The sequence below is a fragment of the Protomyctophum bolini genome, assembly GCF_963924005.1.
Source record: "Protomyctophum bolini genome assembly, chromosome: 8".
In the NCBI taxonomy this organism is placed as follows: Eukaryota; Metazoa; Chordata; class Actinopteri; order Myctophiformes; family Myctophidae; genus Protomyctophum; species Protomyctophum bolini.
Window position 1 is genome coordinate 4,144,437 of NC_137869.1, and position 18,051 is coordinate 4,162,487.

Sequence of the window (18,051 nt, forward strand, 5' to 3'; positions counted from 1 at the left end):
TCAGAGCTTCCTTGAGCAAAACAAGGAAGTGTTGTGGCTCTGGCTCGCTCGCTCTGGTGGCGCAAAGCGTACTTTTGTGAATGTAATAGTTTTATTAGGTTAATATTGCTATACGTTTGTAACCGTTTTAGAAAAGCAATAAGCCACTCGAGGCCCCCCAGCTTAGAGGGTATTTTACACTGGCTGCGCGTGGGGTCTGCCTACGCCCCCAGCCAGTGTAAAATACCCGGTAACCTGAGACCTCTCGTGGCTTATTGCTTAATTAACAACTTCAGTCCTATACACAATTTGGCCATTTTAAAATAGCCGGCGCGATGTAGTGTGAGCTTGTAGATCTGCTATTTTCAAAATAATTTTATATATTTGAAAACTTGAAATGAGACATTGCAAAAAATACAAAAATATATTTAGATTCTCTCTCTTGGCATGAGAAAACATACGTTTACGTTGCACGGTAGGCAGAGAGGGACAAGACAGGCCAACATGACTGACCATACATTACAATAGCGAAAGGGGCCATCTTGTGGCGATAGACTGTAATAGCAGTCTCTGATTAACAAAATGAAATAATACTTTATACATTGTCTTAAAAAAATAATAAAAAATAACTCAACTTCTCACTGTGTGTATGTGTGTGTGTGTGTGTGTGTGTGTGTGTGTGTGTGTGTGTGTGTGTGTGTGTGTGTGTGTGTGTGTGGGAGGGGTACTTACAGTTATTTTATTAATTTGACTTGTGTTTGCAGTGTTGTAAATTTATTTTTAAATGTTTTGCAGTGTTCTTTTTTTTGTACTATGTGTTTGCAGTGTTAGTGTGTTACTGTACTATATATATGATTTTTTTTTACTTGGGGTGTGTGTGACTGTGTGTCTGTTTGTGTGTGTGTGTGTGTGTGTGTGTGTGTGTGTGTGTGTGTGTGTGTGTGTGTGTGTGTGTGTGTGTGTGTGTGTGTGTGTGTGTGAGAGAGTGAGAGAGAGAGTGTTAACCCATTCTGACCTGAGATCAGATTCATACGAGGTTTCCACTGGACACAGACAATTGTTCAAGTCGCTCCGGTCCGAGTCCAAGTCGAGTCCCAAGTCGTTTGGTCCCAAGTCCAAGTCGAGTCCCAAGTCAGTCCAAACCCTCAGGTCCGAGTCCCAAGTCGAGTCCCAAGTCAGTCCAAACCCTCAGGTCCGAGTCCCAAGTCGAGTCCCAAGTCATTTGGTCCCAAGTCGAGTCCCAAGTCTTTCTGTTGTGGGCAAGTCAAGCCGAGTCACAAGTCGAGTCACAAAGTTGTGTCAAGTCTAGAATTTGAATTTTGTTATTTGTCATGTGACTTGTCATGATTATGAATTGATTACCCAGGACCGAATGGAAACAAGACAGCAAGGACTTTTTTCAGTGATCCCTTTTTGATCAGTGTTTGACTGTACCCTATACCGATTACATTTCTGCCAATAAAGTATTCAATCAATGAATCAATAGATATTCCCCACTGTATTTCACTGTACTATGGCTCCCCCTGGCCGTTTTGTCCCTGTACGCTGGAGCAGAGGTAGTACAATCTGCGCATGCTCACAACTGTCACTGTGTGCCTCCGTGTTGACACTAGTTTACAGACACAACTTCACACTTAGTTAGTACATATGGAAATATGGAATATACAATTGGATCTGGGTGTCTTTCAGCAACACTAACTCAAAGGTAGGAAGCAACTTTTCAATCTACTGCAGCTGTGTGGTGAAAATAAAGGTTTTGCCTTAGTGTGCGAGTGGAGTTGCGCTGCACACCGTCGCTGTATTCAAATACTACCGTATGCTCGGAAACAAAACAAGTCAACAAGTCATCTTGTCTTGAGTCGAGTCGGGAGTCATTGGCTAGCAAGTCGGAGTCAAGTCTCAAGTCTCGTTGGTCTTTTACCTTCCAAGTCCGAGTCGAGTCGCAAGTCTTTACATTCAAAGTCCGAGTCGAGTTGCAAGTCGTCAAATATGCGACTCGAGTCAGACTCGAGTCGAGTCACTATGACTCGAGTCCAATTGTCTGCTGGACACACACTGGTCTGATTAACCCATTCTGACCCGAGATCAGATTCTAAAAATGTCAGTCGTTCTTCGATTTTTCAAAAATAGCAGACCTACAAGCTCGTAGCGTGCCACTCGGTGGCGCGCTATGAGCTTGTAGATCTGCTGTTTTTCAATAACTAAAGCATAAAATTATGCTAACACCAAAATGGGTTCCCGTTCAGAATGGGTTAAAGTGCCAGTTTTGCACAGCACGATTGTAGCATAATTGTAGCTCACATCTGTGGAAAAGTAATAAATTTGCCTCCTGTGTGATATAGCTGAATATTAACATTGTATTTTAACATTAATGCTGGACATATTGGTGGTGGTACTTGGTTAAAAAAGGTTGAGCACCACTGCTGTACAGCTGCTTACATTGTGCTGCCGACCTACTTGTTTGAAGTGAACTTAAGTTACAGACAGTACTTTGCACTTTTTTTTAAAAAGCACTCTGGTATCGGTATTCGGTATCGGCTAACACAGAAATTGTTGGATCGGAATCGGATCGGAAACGGGACATCCCTACTAGGCATGTGAATCTCGTCTCATCTCACGATTCGATACGCATCTCGATGCACTGCCAGCGATATACGATACATTAGAGATACATGGAATCCCCTGGCGATACGATGCGATACGATACATTAGAGATACATGGAATCCCCTGGCGATACGATGCGATACGATTCTCCCTCTTCCCGATGCGATAATCATTTAGTTCAAATCAATGCGATACGATGTGATTCACCCCTCTACCGATACGATGCGATTTGATGGCGATTCATCACAATAGAAAGGATTTATATTAAAGCTCTATTAATTTCCCAAAACATGTAAAAATGCATTACATTTAAATTCAAAGCAATTTATTGTTTTACTGTAGGTTAGTATTATAGCTCTGCATCTCAAACAACCCAACTTATAGAATTATGTAAGTAAACAAAGGGTCTGCTCTCTGCTGGTTATTGTGGAATTGTTAGATTACTAATAATTATAGGCTATAGTATAATAATTATATCTCAAAGGTCAATTTGAGGTTTTGAGTATAGAGGGTTCAAGTCTTAAAATGTAATAGCCTATCGTTCATCAATTAATGTTACCAACATATAAATAGAAAAGAAACAAATAAACAAAACAAAAATTACAGGTCACACTTGTAGTGCTGTCAAACAAGTAGTTTAATCTGCAACACAGTTTTATAACATAATTGCCTATGTATAGTGGGGGTCCCTGCTTGATCTCTCACTCTCAGCTAAGTGGTCCTTGGCTTGACCTGAAAAACATTGAAGACCCTGGCCTGCATGTATTATTAACGTTATATATACATAGCAGATGTACAAGCTCACAACGCGTCTCATCCACGCCCCGCTGTGAGCTTGTGGATCTGCAATTTTAGGCGTGCGACACCGTCTTGCTGCAGAATATAAATAAGGCTTCTATCCCAGAGAACAGCAGGGGAAAGCTGGACAGTGGAAAGTTGTGGAACGGTTGTAAACGACTTTAAACGCAAGCAGTACACCCAGCTGTGGCGTTGTTGTTGTTGTGGTGGTACACGTGTGTGCAGACTGCAGAAGCTTTCTTTAATTACAAATTGATGATCGCGGGTCGCGACGCAGATTCGCGTCGGAGAATCAGCTAGAACAGCTGTGGAGTGTGGATCATTAGCAGCACGCAGCGCTACAGTGAAAAGTCAACTGATCGACGGACAGCTATTTTATAAAGCTAAAGGTGGTGCTTCCTTTGTGCGTGGGGCTCACTTCTGTTCGTCGCGGGTGCTCTTTATAGTCTGTTTGTTGTCTCAACGTGTCTACTCTGCACCGTTGTACGGTAACTTCTGTTCACTGACTGCGTGTGCGGCTGTGCGCTGCGAGCTGGCTGCGAAAGACCATTTTTTTCCTTCCTTTTCTGATGGTACGTTCAACGCGCCTCGGAAACACAGGATAGGGTGAAATTTACCATGAAAAAACGGTGCAACCACGGATTTTACCGATGCAAGCACTCCGCGAACGATCCATCTAACAGGTGTTTTTAGCATTATGTTATGCTTTAGACTATTTAAAAATAGCAGATCTACGAGCTCGGAGCGCGGCACACGTAGATCTGCTATTTTTGAGTGGCTAAACCTCATCAAATGGGTCTGAGTGGCTAAACCTCATCAAATGGGTCGGAGAGGTTAAACCTCATCAAATGGGTCCGAGAGGCTAAACCTCATCAAATGGGTCCGAGAGGCTAAACCTCATCAAATGGGTCTGAGAGGCTAAACCTCATCAAATGGGTCCGAGAGGCTAAACCTCATCAAATGGGTCTGAGTGGCTAAACCTCATCAAATGGGTCTGAGAGGTTAAACCTCATCAAATGGGTCTGAGAGGCTAAACCTCATCAAATGGGTCTGAGAGGCTAAACCTCATCAAATGGGTCTGAGTGGCTAAACCTCATCAAATGGGTCTGAGAGGCTAAACCTCATCAAATGGGTCTGAGAGGCTAAACCTCATCAAATGGGTCTGAGTGGTTAAACCTCATCAAATGGGTCTGAGAGGTTAAACCTCATCAAATGGGTCTGAGTGGCTAAACCTCATCAAATGGGTCTGAGTGGCTCAAAAGTTCGTGGCTCAAAAGCCGAATACATAATGGGGCCTTGTTGAAAACCCACCGTCTTAAAGAATAAAATAAAAACATTATTTGGATAACAAAGAGCAGGTCTTACCAACGCGGAGCTGGATGTCAGCGCTCATGTCATTCTCTGGCCACGAGCAGCGGTAGGTTCCCTGGTCCGACAGCCTGACCCTGGACAGCGTCAAGTTCATTACACCCCCGGACAGCTCCGACAGGGACAGTTTCGCTCTCTGCCTGTCAATGGGGGAAAGCAAGTAAGTACTTTTACTTAAGTATACTGTACATAAGTACTTCAAGTATTATTATTTTACAAAATATTATGCTGATCACCAGCTCAGTGGCCTTGTGGTTAGAGTGTCCGCCCTGAGACTGGGAGGTCGGGGTTCGATCCCCGGCCGGGTCATACGAAAGACTCTAAATAATGGGACCCAGTGCCTCCCTGCTTGACACTCAGCATCAAGGGTTGGATTGGGGGTGGGAAGTGAGGACGCTGGCGTCGACTGTTCGCCGCTTCACCTCCCAATGTATGAATGAATGAACCATTGTAAAGCGCTTTGAGCACTTGGAAAAGCGCTATAAAAATGCAATTCATTATTATTATTTATTTTTTATAGTCCTAATAGACCCCAGGAAATTACATCTGGTAGATCACAGGATCTACTGAATGTGAAGGTGGATCACAGGATCTACTGAATGTGACGGTGGATCACAGGATCTACTGAATGTGACGGTGGATCACAGGATCTACTGAATGTGAAGGAGAATCACAGGATCTACTGAATGTGACGGTGGATCACAGGATCTACTGAATGCGACGGTGGATCACAGGATCTACTGAATGTGAAGGAGGTCTACTGGGGGGAAGCCACACAAATATGTCAGTTTGACACATTCAGTAGATCTCGTGATCTTTTGTGGCCAGATGTAATTTCTTGGGGTCTAGTAGGACTATAGTAAATAATACAAAAATGAATCACTACAAAAGAATAATTAAAATACATATTTAGCCCCATGCTCGAATGCCCCCCCCCCCCCCCCCCCCCCCTGTCAAAAACAGCTAAAATCCTTTTTTTCGCCTTTCAGAAAAACGAGTAGCCCAGGAAATGAAACCCCAATGCATTCTCCCATCGGCAACTTCTTATTTAATTTATTTAAAGGCGGTTACGCCGCGGACAAAGCCAACTCAGATCGTGACAAAACATGACAATGAACACAATGTTTTGGGGCCGATCAAATAATTTATAAGACGAAAAACAAAACAAATAGTGTTGTCTCCTGACTTTCTTCTTTCTAATGATTTGATCGGCCCAAAACATTGTGTTCATTGTCATGATTTGTCACGATCCGAGTTGGCTTTGTCCGCGGCGTAACCGTCTTTAAATAAATTAAATAAGAAGTTGCCGATGGGAGAATGCATTGGGGTTTCATTTCCTCGTTGTTCTGAAAGGGGGAGGGACTGCGGCACTCTATAACAACCTAAAACATGAACCTAGGTAAAGGGGGAGGGACTGTGGCGCTCTATAACAACCTAAAACATGAACCTAGGTAAAGGGGGAGGGACTGCGGCGCTCTATAACAACCTAAAACATGAACCTAGGTAAAGGGGGAGGGACTGTGGCGCTCTATAACAACCTAAAACATGAACCTAGGTAAAGGGGGAGGGACTGTGGCGCTCTATAACAACCTAAAACATGAACCTAGGTAAAGGGGGAGGGACTGTGGCGCTCTATAACAACCTAAAACATGAACCTAGGTAAAGGGGGAGGGACTGTGGCGCTCTATAACAACCTAAAACATGAACCTAGGTAAAGGGGGAGGGACTGCGGCGCTCTATAACAACCTAAAACATGAACCTAGGTAAAGGGGGAGGGACTGTGGCGCTCTATAACAACCTAAAACATGAACCTAGGTAAAGGGGGAGGGACTGTGGCGCTCTATAACAACCTAAAACATGAACCTAGGTAAAGGGGGAGGGACTACGGCGCTCTATAACAACCTAAAACATGAACCTAGGTAAAGGGGGAGGGACTACGGTGCTCTATAACAACCTAAAACATGAACCTAGGTAAAGGGGGAGGGACTGCGGCACTCTATAACAACCTAAAACATGAACCTAGGTAAAGGGGGAGGGACTGTGGCGCTCTATAACAACCTAAAACATGAACCTAGGTAAAGGGGGAGGGACTGTGGCGCTCTATAACAACCTAAAACATGAACCTAGGTAAAGGGGGAGGGACTACGGCGCTCTATAACAACCTAAAACATGAACCTAGGTAAAGGGGGAGGGACTACGGCGCTCTATAACAACCTAAAACATGAACCTAGGTAAAGGGGGAGGGACTGCGGCACTCTATAACAACCTAAAACATGAACCTAGGTAAAGGGGGAGGGACTGCGGCGCTCTATAACAACCTAAAACATGAACCTAGGTAAAGGGGGAGGGACTGCGGCACTCTATAACAACCTAAAACATGAACCTAGGTAAAGGGGGAGGGACTACGGCGCTCTATAACAACCTAAAACATGAACCTAGGTAAAGGGGGAGGGACTACGGCGCTCTATAACAACCTAAAACATGAACCTAGGTAAAGGGGGAGGGACTGCGGCACTCTATAACAACCTAAAACATGAACCTAGGTTGATAAAAACTAAAGTTGTCCTTAAAGTAAAACAAGTGAGTACTTGTAGTCCGGGCTCTGGTTCTGGTCCTGGTACTGGGTGAGGTACCGCCCAGCCTGGACGGCGACGACAAGCAGGGTCTGGCCGTCTCTGGTCCACACCACCGTTCCTGAACTCTGCATGCTGATTGGTGGGTGGATGCGACACGGGAGGATGGCCACGCCTCCCTCGTCGGCCAGCACGGGTTGAGAGGAGCCAATCACCTGATATCCTTAAAATAAAAAGATTTAGAATCATTTTATTTTGATTCTTTTATAGTTATGTTAACTTTATGAACTAAAAACAAATATAATGGACATAGAAAAAAAGACAATAACATTTAGTAATTATCTGAGATCAAACATTTCTCAGTATTCTGATATTAACCTGAGGGCCTCATGTGGCCCCCAGTTGATATTAACCTAATATTAATATTTCAGTTAAAATATAGCAAAAATAGCTGATCTACAAGCTCACAACGTGTCGCAGTGCGACGTGTTTTGAGCTTGTAGATCTGCTATTTTTGCTATGACAGTATACTGTGGCCCCTCGGGAGTGAGTGTGGAACTATAGTGGCCCTCTGGAGTGAGTGTGGAACTATAGTGGCCCTCTGGAGTGAGTGTGGAACTATAGTGGCCCTCTGGAGTGAGTGTGGAACTATAGTGGTCCTCTGGAGTGAGTGTGGAACTATAGTGGCCCTCTGGAGTGAGTGTGGAACTATAGTGGCCCTCTGGAGTGAGTGTGGAACTATAGTGGCCCTCTGGAGTGAGTGTGGAACTATAGTGGCCCTCTGGAGTGAGTGTGGAACTATAGTGGCCCTCTGGAGTGAGTGTGGAACTATAGTGGCCCTCTGGAGTGAGTGTGGAACTATAGTGGTCCTCTGGAGTGAGGGTGGAAATATAGTGGTCCTCTGGAGTGAGTATGGAACTATAGTGGCCCTCTGGAGTGAGTGTGGAACTATAGTGGCCCTCTGGAGTGAGTGCGGAACTATAGTGGCCCTCTGGAGTGAGTGTGGAACTATAGTGGCCCTCTCCATCGTCAAAGTTGCACATCCATGCTCTGACAGATAGATAGATAGATAGATCTTTATTTGTCATTGCAACGTGTACGAAATTAAAAGTGCCAACCAATCAGTGCATTATCACAAGACAACATACTGTATACAAGCTAAAACAAAACACACATGACTTCTTGTTAATGCACAACCCCAGCAGCACTAATGCACAAACATGTCATTTTAGCTGTTATCGCACAACAAACCCTTATTGTACTTTAAGATAGCAGATAAAAAAACGAAAAGATTTCTCTAATAACAACTTAAAACACGAGCCTTGGTTGAAAAAAACCAAAGTTGTCCTTTAGAGCCTGTAAATGAAGTGTGTGCGTAAACCCAGGTTGTAGTTCCGCCATGAAGCTACAGGTACGTACTTTGAGACTAAACCTTTACGCGCACGCACGCACACGCACACACACACGCACACACACACACACACACACACACGAAAACAGGTGATAAAAGGTGGTCTCAGCAGGTTCCCCTCCGTCCCCATATAAGGTAATGATCAAGTCACAGAGCTAGGAAGCACAGGAACAACAGTAGGTGTCCTATTCCTGCAGCTGCTATCAACAGGCCTGATCTTTAGGGTCCCTCCTAAAGCCCCCCCCCCCCCCCCCCCTCCCCACCCCCCCCATGCATCCTGCTCTAAACACGTCTGTCACGTGTCTCACCCATGAGACACAGATCCAGGTTTACACTCTAGTTTAAAACATGGTAATTTATGCTATTATTAATGTGGATTGTGATTCCAGATACCACACAGGTCTGTGACGCTGAGAGTGTAACACATGGTGGAACCAAATGGACCCTTACGGGTCTGTGACTCTGAGAGTGTAACACATGGTGGAACCAAATGGACCCTTACGGGTCTGTGACTCTGAGAGTGTAACACATGGTGGAACCAAATGGACCCTTACGGGTCTGTGACTCTGAGAGTGTAACACATGGTGGAACCAAATGGACCCTTACGGGTCTGTCACTCTGAGAGTGTAACACATGGTGGAACCAAATGGACCCTTACGGGTCTGTGACTCTGAGAGTGTAACACATGGTGGAACCAAATGGACCCTTACGGGTCTGTGACTCTGAGAGTGTAACACATGGTGGAACCAAATGGACACCAAGTGAAAACACCAAGTGAAACACAGAGTGTTCCACGGGCCCTGATGTGAGATTGACAGGACCGCCACCCCCCTCCCCCTTGGTGCTACCCCAAGCCCCCCCCCCCCCCCCCCCCCCCCACCGTAAATACCACTTCGGACTGAACCCCTCAACGTGGCTCAGTTGCAGCAGACCTGAGGCAATGAATACACATAATGTAGCCTCGCAGGTTGCATGTTGAAAATCACGTTACAAGTTGAAATGTCCATAACCATTCATTCCAAACGGAGCTAATCAAATACTGGAGGGTGTATGTAGGGCTGCCACTAACATAATAGTTGTGCCTGCCGTCTGTAGCCTACATGGCTGTGATGAAAGTTGATTAAATAGTCTCTTAATGTTTCAATTCAAGTGGTAAAGTTCACGCCGGCATGTCCGTCCATTATTATTAGAGACGTTTATGCCGCGGACAAAGCCAACTCTTGTCGTGACAAAATTTAATCATGACAAACACACACACTATTTTTCGGGCTGAACAAAGAATTATGTAGTAGAAAAAAACGGCAAGGTTACAACAATTTTTTTGTTGTTTTTCTTCTATGTAATTATTTGTTTTGTCCAAAATATTGTGTGTGTCGTCATGATTTGTCACGACTCGAGTTGGCTTCGTACGACGCGCTTAAAAGGACTTTAAATAAATACTTCTTGAAATGTCTATGAGGAACAATGCATTGTGATTCATTTCCTGGGCCTGGCGTCGTCATGAAAGGGGAAGGGACTGCGACGCTCTATACAGCGTCTCCCTTTAACACTGCTTATTATTGACAGGAAAGTCAGTCTTAAGGCCCCTTTTCCACTAGCAAGGTGGAACCAGAACTTTCCAGAACCTGAACCCATTTTTTTTTTAGTTCTGGGTTTGTTTCCACAGCGCACAACACAACACAACACAACACAACACAACACCACAACACAACAACACAGCACAGCACATTTTAAACTCCTCAGCGGACACACAGAAAAATAACCTGGAAAAGCAGAACAGAAACCCTTTGGCCACGAGAGAACAGCTAGGCTAACTGCAGAGAGGGTAGGGGGGTGTGTGTGTGTGTGTGTGTGTGTGTGTGTGTGTGTGTGTGTGTGTGTGTGTGTGTGTGTGTGCGCGCACGCGCCAAATGATCTATTCTAAAGTGTCAGAACAGAAGCACAGTATTATGAGGCTAATGCTACTGGAAATTAGTAGAGTCTATATTGTTTCATACAGGGACAGTGGTGTGTACACTAGACTACACTAGACATTTAGATTAGTAGAGTCTATATTGTTTCATACAGGGACAGTGGTGTGTACACTAGACTACACTAGACATTTAGATTAGTAGAGTCTATATTGTTTCATACAGGGACAGTGGTGTGTACATTAGACTACACTAGACATTTAGATTAGTAGAGTCTATATTGTTTCATACAGGGACAGTGGTGTGTACACTAGACTACACTAGACATTTTCTTTATTTTTCAGGGCATATCATTACTAGAAATGTGCTGTACACAATACTACACATTGGAAGAATTAAAGTGTTTAATGTGTTTATTGTGTTTATTATGCAAGTATCTAGGGGTGGAGACAAGTATCTATTGTCACCCATTCCTGGGCTCAGAGATGCTAAATACTTTGAAATCTTAGAATGGCAAATTCTGTACTTTGGGGGTTTCCAATTCAACAAGTTTCAAATGGTCATATCTTCTTCATTTCCCCCCCAATTTAAATGAGCAATAGATCATATGAAAGGTTACAGTGTGCAGTTTCACAATATGTAAAGAGCTGTAAAAAATGACAATGGCCCCCTTGTATATCAAACCACTGTGCCCGGTCACATAATGTGGCATATAAAAATATGTTCATATTATTGGTTTTAAAAAAGTACAATAAAGCAAATACATTTGAAAATAGACAATCTACAAGCTCACGTGTCTCATCGAGCTTGTAGATTGTCTATTTTCAAAATGGCCGAAATGCATTCATTAAGTACAATACTATATACAGCTACTTTCCACCACTGTTGAATATAATAACCAGTCATTATTTAAACATGAATATCTCTGTATTACGGGACCCCCCCGGTCGTGCCAAGGGGGGGGGGGGGATAGTACACAGGAGAGAGAGAGAGAGAGAGAGAGAGAATTGGGGAAGGGGCGAGATAGTACACAGTAACACAGCACAGGAGAGAGAGAGAGGGAGAGAGAGAGAGAGAGAGAGAGAGAGAGAGAGAGAGAGAGAGAGAGAGAGAGAGAGAGAGAGAGAGAGAGAGAGAGAGAGAGAGAGAGAGAGAGAGAGAGAGAGAGAGAGAGAGAGAGAGAGAGAGAGTTGGGGGAAGGGGCAAGATAGTACACAGGAGAGAGAGAGAGAGAGAGAGTTGGGGGAAGGGGCAAGATAGTACACAGGAGAGAGAGAGAGAGAGAGAGAGAGAGAGAGAGAGAGAGTTGGGGGAAGGGGCAAGATAGTACACAGGAGAGAGAGAGAGAGAGAGACTTTTTTTTTTTACTTTCTAAAACCCTTTTATTTACAAACTAAAAACCAGTGACACTTCAGTTGTTTTCAAACAGACATTTGAAGTTAAAAAAAAACGGGCATTCTTACACAAAAGCCAAACCAAAACAAAGAGTCTCCTCAACAACTGAGCAAATGACATCATTTAAACACCATTGCTGTATAAAAGTGTCAAGATTTGTTTTGGTGAGTGGTTACGTCGTTTTGTTTATTTGCTGGTATTAGAAAAACAGCGCAAGGGAGTGAGAATATGACCAGAGGGCTGATGAAGGGACTTCCACAGGGCGTCAGAGAGACTCGCTGGGGCTAACACACACACACACACACACACACACACGGGAACAAAGAAACTAAATTAACCCACTTTTTGTTTCACAAACAAAAACTATGACGCGAATTAATTCAAGTCCAGACTGTCCAGTTCGAATAATCCGTTTGGGGACAAAGCAACACGACTTGTTAAAACAGCCACACCCTGAAAAGGTCTAGGTTTTCAGACCGTATAGTAAAGTCTAAATAATAGTAAATAAATGTAAATAAAGTCTTACCTGTCACAGGTGTGTTGCAGCTCCACAGAACCACCAACATGTAGAAACTCAACCACATCCGAGACTTAAACATTAAAACTGTGTTTACTGTGAACAACACGGACCGCGAGCAGACATCCATCTTGCCGTCTTCACTCTTAGTCGTTGTTTTTGTTGAAACATTTAGTTTTCCACATTGCATTCTGTTATGTCACCGTGCCACCAGCAGCCAGCAGGTGTAGCTGTAACACCACCCAGCTCTTCATGGAGAGAGAAATAATAAACCAAATGCTATGGCCAGATTATATAATCCTAATAAATATAAAGATGAAATGAAATTAAATGGAATGGAACCGTATTTGTGTGTAAATAATGATTGATACTAAATACTATGGAAATAAATGAATAAAAACAAGCCAAAAGTTGTGGTAAATAAGTGTAAACATATACGTCAGTGGCTCCAGAAATGGGGTCCGGGGACCCCCAGGGGTCCTTGAGGGACTTCCAGGAGGTCACCAGCTAAATTATATAGTTATAGGAACCAATTGGACCCTAAACGGGTCTAGGTTTCTCCTAGTGTCTTTTTAACTAGGAGAAACGTTCCCAACTGCTGCTACAGTTGGGAAGAATGACAAAATAAATCAATCAATCAATCAATCATTGCACTGAATTATTGTTACATATTCCTGTAAATGTTTTGGAAATGCATTGGTAAAAATGTGTGGGAATCCTGACACTCATAGTGCCCTTAAATTATCTGATCTGTGTTTATTACTGCAGTCAGAGTGCTGATGTTTTATTGTGCATCTTAAGTTTTATCCAGTGTTTTATTGTCCACTAACTGTCTACCACATCAGTAGATTAGTGTACTGTTTTTTTTAACTTGTAGTCAGCTCAATGAATGAACTGGTTGGTGGTAATATTTCACCACTACAATTACAATTTAGGCATTTAGCAGACGCTCTTAATCCAGAGCGACTTACATTAAGCAAGAACAAAAAAGCATGGGAATACATCACATAAAGACATTTATCATGAAACATGCGTAAGCTAAGAAAGTAACAGTGGAATATCTATAATGAAACTATACATATAAGCTATACATCTATACTACTATGCTACACATATGTACTATGACGTGCTATGACTACATACAATGCACTTATGCTGTCTACATAACATGCTATAAGTCTGTATCAAATAAATGCTATCTAAGTCTACAGAATTGCTATCTAAGGGGGTGGGGTAAGTGCTATGGGCCATGATGGAGTCTGAAAAGGTGGGTTTTCAGACTACGGCGGAAGATTGGGAGTGATGCTGCAGTTCTGACTGCAATGGGAAGTGCATTCCACAGTTTTGGAGCCAGAAGGGAGAAGAGTTTGGGCCGTGTGGAGTGTTGTCCCGGCGTTTTTAGTGAGGGTACTTCCAGCTTCCCTGCGTTGGCTGATCTGAGTGAGCGGGAGGGTTTGTAGGGTTCGATCATACTTGCAAGATATGGGGGAGCCATACCTTTGGTTGCTTTGAATGCCAGCATCAGAGTTTTGTATTCTGTGCGGGCAGCGACCGGGAGCCAGTGGAGGGAGCGGAGCAGGGGGGAGACATGTGAGAATTTTGGCTGGTTGAAGACCAAGCGAGCTGCGGCATTTTGGATCAGCTGGAGAGGCTTAAGTGCACATGCTGGTAGGCCAGTAAGGAGGGAGTTACAATAGTCAAGTTTTGACAAGACTGTTGTCTGGATTAGGAGCTGGGCTGATTCCTGGGTGAGGAACGGTCTAATTCGTCGTATGTTATAGAGTGTGAACCTACAGGATCGAGTGACAGCTGTGATGTGAGTTTTGAACGAGAGCTGACTGTCCAGGACAACACCAAGATTCCTGGCTGTTGGGACAGACGTTACCAGGGCGTTGTCTACGGAGATAGTTAGCTCCCGCATAGGGCAGGACTTAGCTGGGAAGAAGAGAAGCTCAGTCTTGTCTGGGTTCAGTTTGAGGTGGTTGGAGGACATCCACTGTGAGATGTCAGCCAGGCATGCGGTGATGCGCTCTTCCACCTGAGTGGCAGAGGGTCCCATAGGTGCCCCTGACAGACTTATCAAAGTTCCTCTCCACCTGTAAACAAGAAAGCGCTCCTTGGCGTTGCTGAAATGGTGAATATTTTCAGCTCCATCCATAGTTTTAAAGAATTAAATGTTTCTTCTGTATTCTCTTTTTTTGATAGCTTGTTGTGCAGAGTCTGGTGTTCATAAGAAAATAACATCCTTCTTTCTCTGTTGGTGTCAACAAACACAAGAAACAAGAAACAAGCAGCATAAATTACAATGGGTTAAATCTATGAACTAACCTTCAGGAATGAAATAATGTAACTATAATTCATGGGTTAATTATTATCCATTTTAAGTTATTTCACGGTACATTATGTGGTCTGTTATGTTATAATATAACTGTAACTATAAGCTGTTACTGATTTTGTCCACTTGAGGGCGTCAGAGACCCTATTTTCCTTTGAGGTACAAAGGCCGTTGAATAAGAACAGAACTCAGAACTTTGCAAGGGTGATAATGATGCTTTATGAAAACAATAGCAATCTCTTGCAGTCACTTTGGGACAAATAGCATTTATTTCCCCTCAAAACTATTTAAATAGTAGTCTAGGCAGCACACGCACACACGTACACAGTTACAACCCAGCCCTCGGCCCCGCCCCTACTTGAATATTCATGCCATTCCATTCATCCATCCTGTCAGCCAATCACATCACAATCACATCATGTGTGCGTGCGTGTGTGTGTGTGCGTGCATGCGTGTTGGGGGGGGGGGGGACAGTTGTTTGTTAGTAACTGCACTAGTAAATGTGTTAGTTTTCTTGGAGTTTTTACAGGCCACGCAATGTAGACAAGGGTAGAAGCCGGTGACTCCATCCAACCGACCCGTGTGTTGCTGGGGGGTATGTAGCAGTCTGCTTTCTGGGGTACCCTCTATCAACAAAGTTTCTGTACATGATGTCTCTCTCTTTTTCAAAATCTGACTGACTGTTACAGATTCGTTTCAGTCTGAGGAATTGAGAATATGGTAAACCTTTCTTCAGAGCAGGGGGATGTGCACTGGTGGCATGTAAAAGACTATTCTTGTCTGTTGGTTTGGTGTACAGAGTGGTGGACAATTTGCCATCCTGAAAAAGTACACGGGTGTCTAGAAATGGAATTTCATGTTTGCTGAATTCCATGTTGAATTTAATGGTAGGTGCCAGATTGTTCAGGTAGGACACAAAGCTATGAAGCTCTTCCTCAGTACCTTGCCAGATAAGGATAATATCATCAATGTATCTCTTAAATAACAACATATTGTGGGCATAAGGATTGTTGTGCCACACTGAATTGTGTTCAAGGAAGCCCAAGGCAATGCCTGCATAATCTGGACTGAATACTGAGCCCATTGGTGCCCCCTGCAGTTGTAGATGATAGGAGTTCTCAAATAGAAAATAGTTTTTGTGTAAAATCATGGATGTCATTTCTACCAGAAAGTTAGTTTGGAGGTGTCAATTCATCCCTTAAGTCTAAATAGAATCTTAATGACTCTGTGCCTAGATCATGGGGGATATTAGTGTATAGGGAGACCACATCAAGGGTAGCCAAAATAATATTGGCAGTGGAATTGAGAATATTTACCTCTGAAAGTTGTTGTATGAAGTCTCCTGTGTCTCTTAAATAAGAGGGCAATTTGGTTACAATGGGTCTCATGTGGCGATCAACAAACTGAGAGAGGGGCTCTGTAAGGCTGTCATTAGACGCCACTATGGGTCTGCCTGGAGGGTGAGAGAGATATTTGTGATTTTTTGGAACACAGTAAAATAGAGGGACAGAGGGTTTGTCTTTGGTTAGAAATTTGCACTCTGCCGGAGTTATACAACCCTCCAGCAATGAATCCTGGAGGAAGTTGTCTATTTCCTTCTTATAGGAAGGTGTAGGATCTTTGTCTAATTTGACATAGTAAGAAGTGTTAGAAAGTTGAGACAGAGCTTCATTGACATAATCTGTTCTATTTAGTACACATAGGCCTCCACCTTTGTCGGCTGGACGACAAATCACATCTTGTTTTTTGGACAAAGCTATAAGCATATCACGTTCATTTCTCCCCACATCTCTCTGATTGTTGTTCTTTGTTAGATTGTCAATATCTTTGTCTACCAATTTCATGAATGTATCAATGGTAGGGGCATTGACTGGAGGGCAAAATGTACTTTTGACTCTCAAAGGGGGAGTGTTCGATGGTGAATACACTTGAACATTGTCTTGTCTGTAGAAATACTTCAGTTTATTGGATCTATAGAATTTAAACATTTCAACTTTAAGTTTGAAAGGATCAAGTTTAGGTGTAGGTACATACGACAGACCTTTGTTGAGAAGGCCTTGTTCAGGACCAGAAAGAGGACTGTCCGACAGGTTGTAGATCAGTCCCTGCCCTTGTTGGGTCGTTGTTCCGATCGTCGTGGGTTGTCTCGAGCCTCTTTTGCCCCGGCGTCGTTTCTTCTGTATCTGGTGGGTCGCCGTGTCTCGTTGGACCTCTGTGGGCCTCGTTGTGCATGGGCGTGGTCGTTGGGCCGTGGTGGGCCTTGTGGAGCCGAGGCCTGGTCGTCTTCCTGGAAATGCACTTGTTTTTTAGGTCTCACATTGGGTTTGTTGAGTCTCCATTCATAGACCTTGTTGTCTCGATAATCAAAGGTGTCTCTTTTAAACTTTTTAATTTTCTTCTTGAGTTCTTTCTCTCTGTATTTGTCCGTGGCCATGGTAATGTTCTCTTGTAGCTTTTGGAAAGCTGGAGCATCCAAAGTCTTCGTGATTTCACCCTTGATTTCTTCCATCTCATTTTTAGTTTTTGCCAGATCTTGATGTGTGTGTTCTATGATTAGTACCATCAAGTCTAAGGATGCTTTGTTGAGAATCTCACACCACTTGGTGCAGAACTCTTCACTGTTGCGACCTAGACTTGGAATTTTATTTAGGCGTAGGCCTTGAGGGATTCTTTTTACTCTCACATACTCACTAAGAGTGATGCCATGTAGCTGCAGCCTGATCTCCTTGGTCATCAGATAGCTGAGTTTACGTGAGAGGTCTTCCGTCTGGACTGCAGGTGTGGATAGGGTTCCATCAGCTGGGAATAGGATGCTCTCGATGTCTTCGTCTGTGAATGTGTGGGTCTGTGCCCGAGCATTGGTTAAGTCTCTTAACTCTGCAAAAGAACTCCAAGAAAACTAACACATTTACTAGTGCAGTTACTAACAAACAATACACTATCAGACAATTTGTAAATTGTAGTTCCTCTAATGTAGTCTACATGATTACATGTAAATGTAATCTGCAGTACGTAGGCAAAACATCCAGGGCAGTCCGCACACGCATCATAGAACACATGAGTGCCATCAGACGCAAGGACATCAAATCTCCTGTCGCCAGACACTTCAATGAAGCCGGTCACTCCATAGCAGATCTGTCTTACACAGTTATTGATCAAG

The 18,051-nt window shown here is 43.5% G+C and overlaps 1 protein-coding gene across 2 annotated transcripts in view; it reads right to left on the bottom strand.

The window, feature by feature from the left end:
• LOC308319855 (uncharacterized protein) overlaps window positions 1–12,693 on the bottom strand; it is a 32,536-nt gene extending 19,843 nt beyond the window's left edge. For both annotated transcript variants that reach the window (XM_080770080.1, XM_080770079.1), the window contains exons 1-3: window positions 12,566–12,693; window positions 7,339–7,546; window positions 4,748–4,890 (exon numbers count right to left, since the gene is read on the bottom strand). In XM_080770080.1, coding sequence (XP_080626206.1) covers window positions 4,748–4,890; window positions 7,339–7,546; window positions 12,566–12,686 — 472 coding nt within the window. In that variant the 5' untranslated portion in view covers window positions 12,687–12,693. The remainder of the gene's footprint in view (window positions 1–4,747; window positions 4,891–7,338; window positions 7,547–12,565) is intronic.
• Between the last annotated feature and the right edge of the window lie 5,358 nt (window positions 12,694–18,051).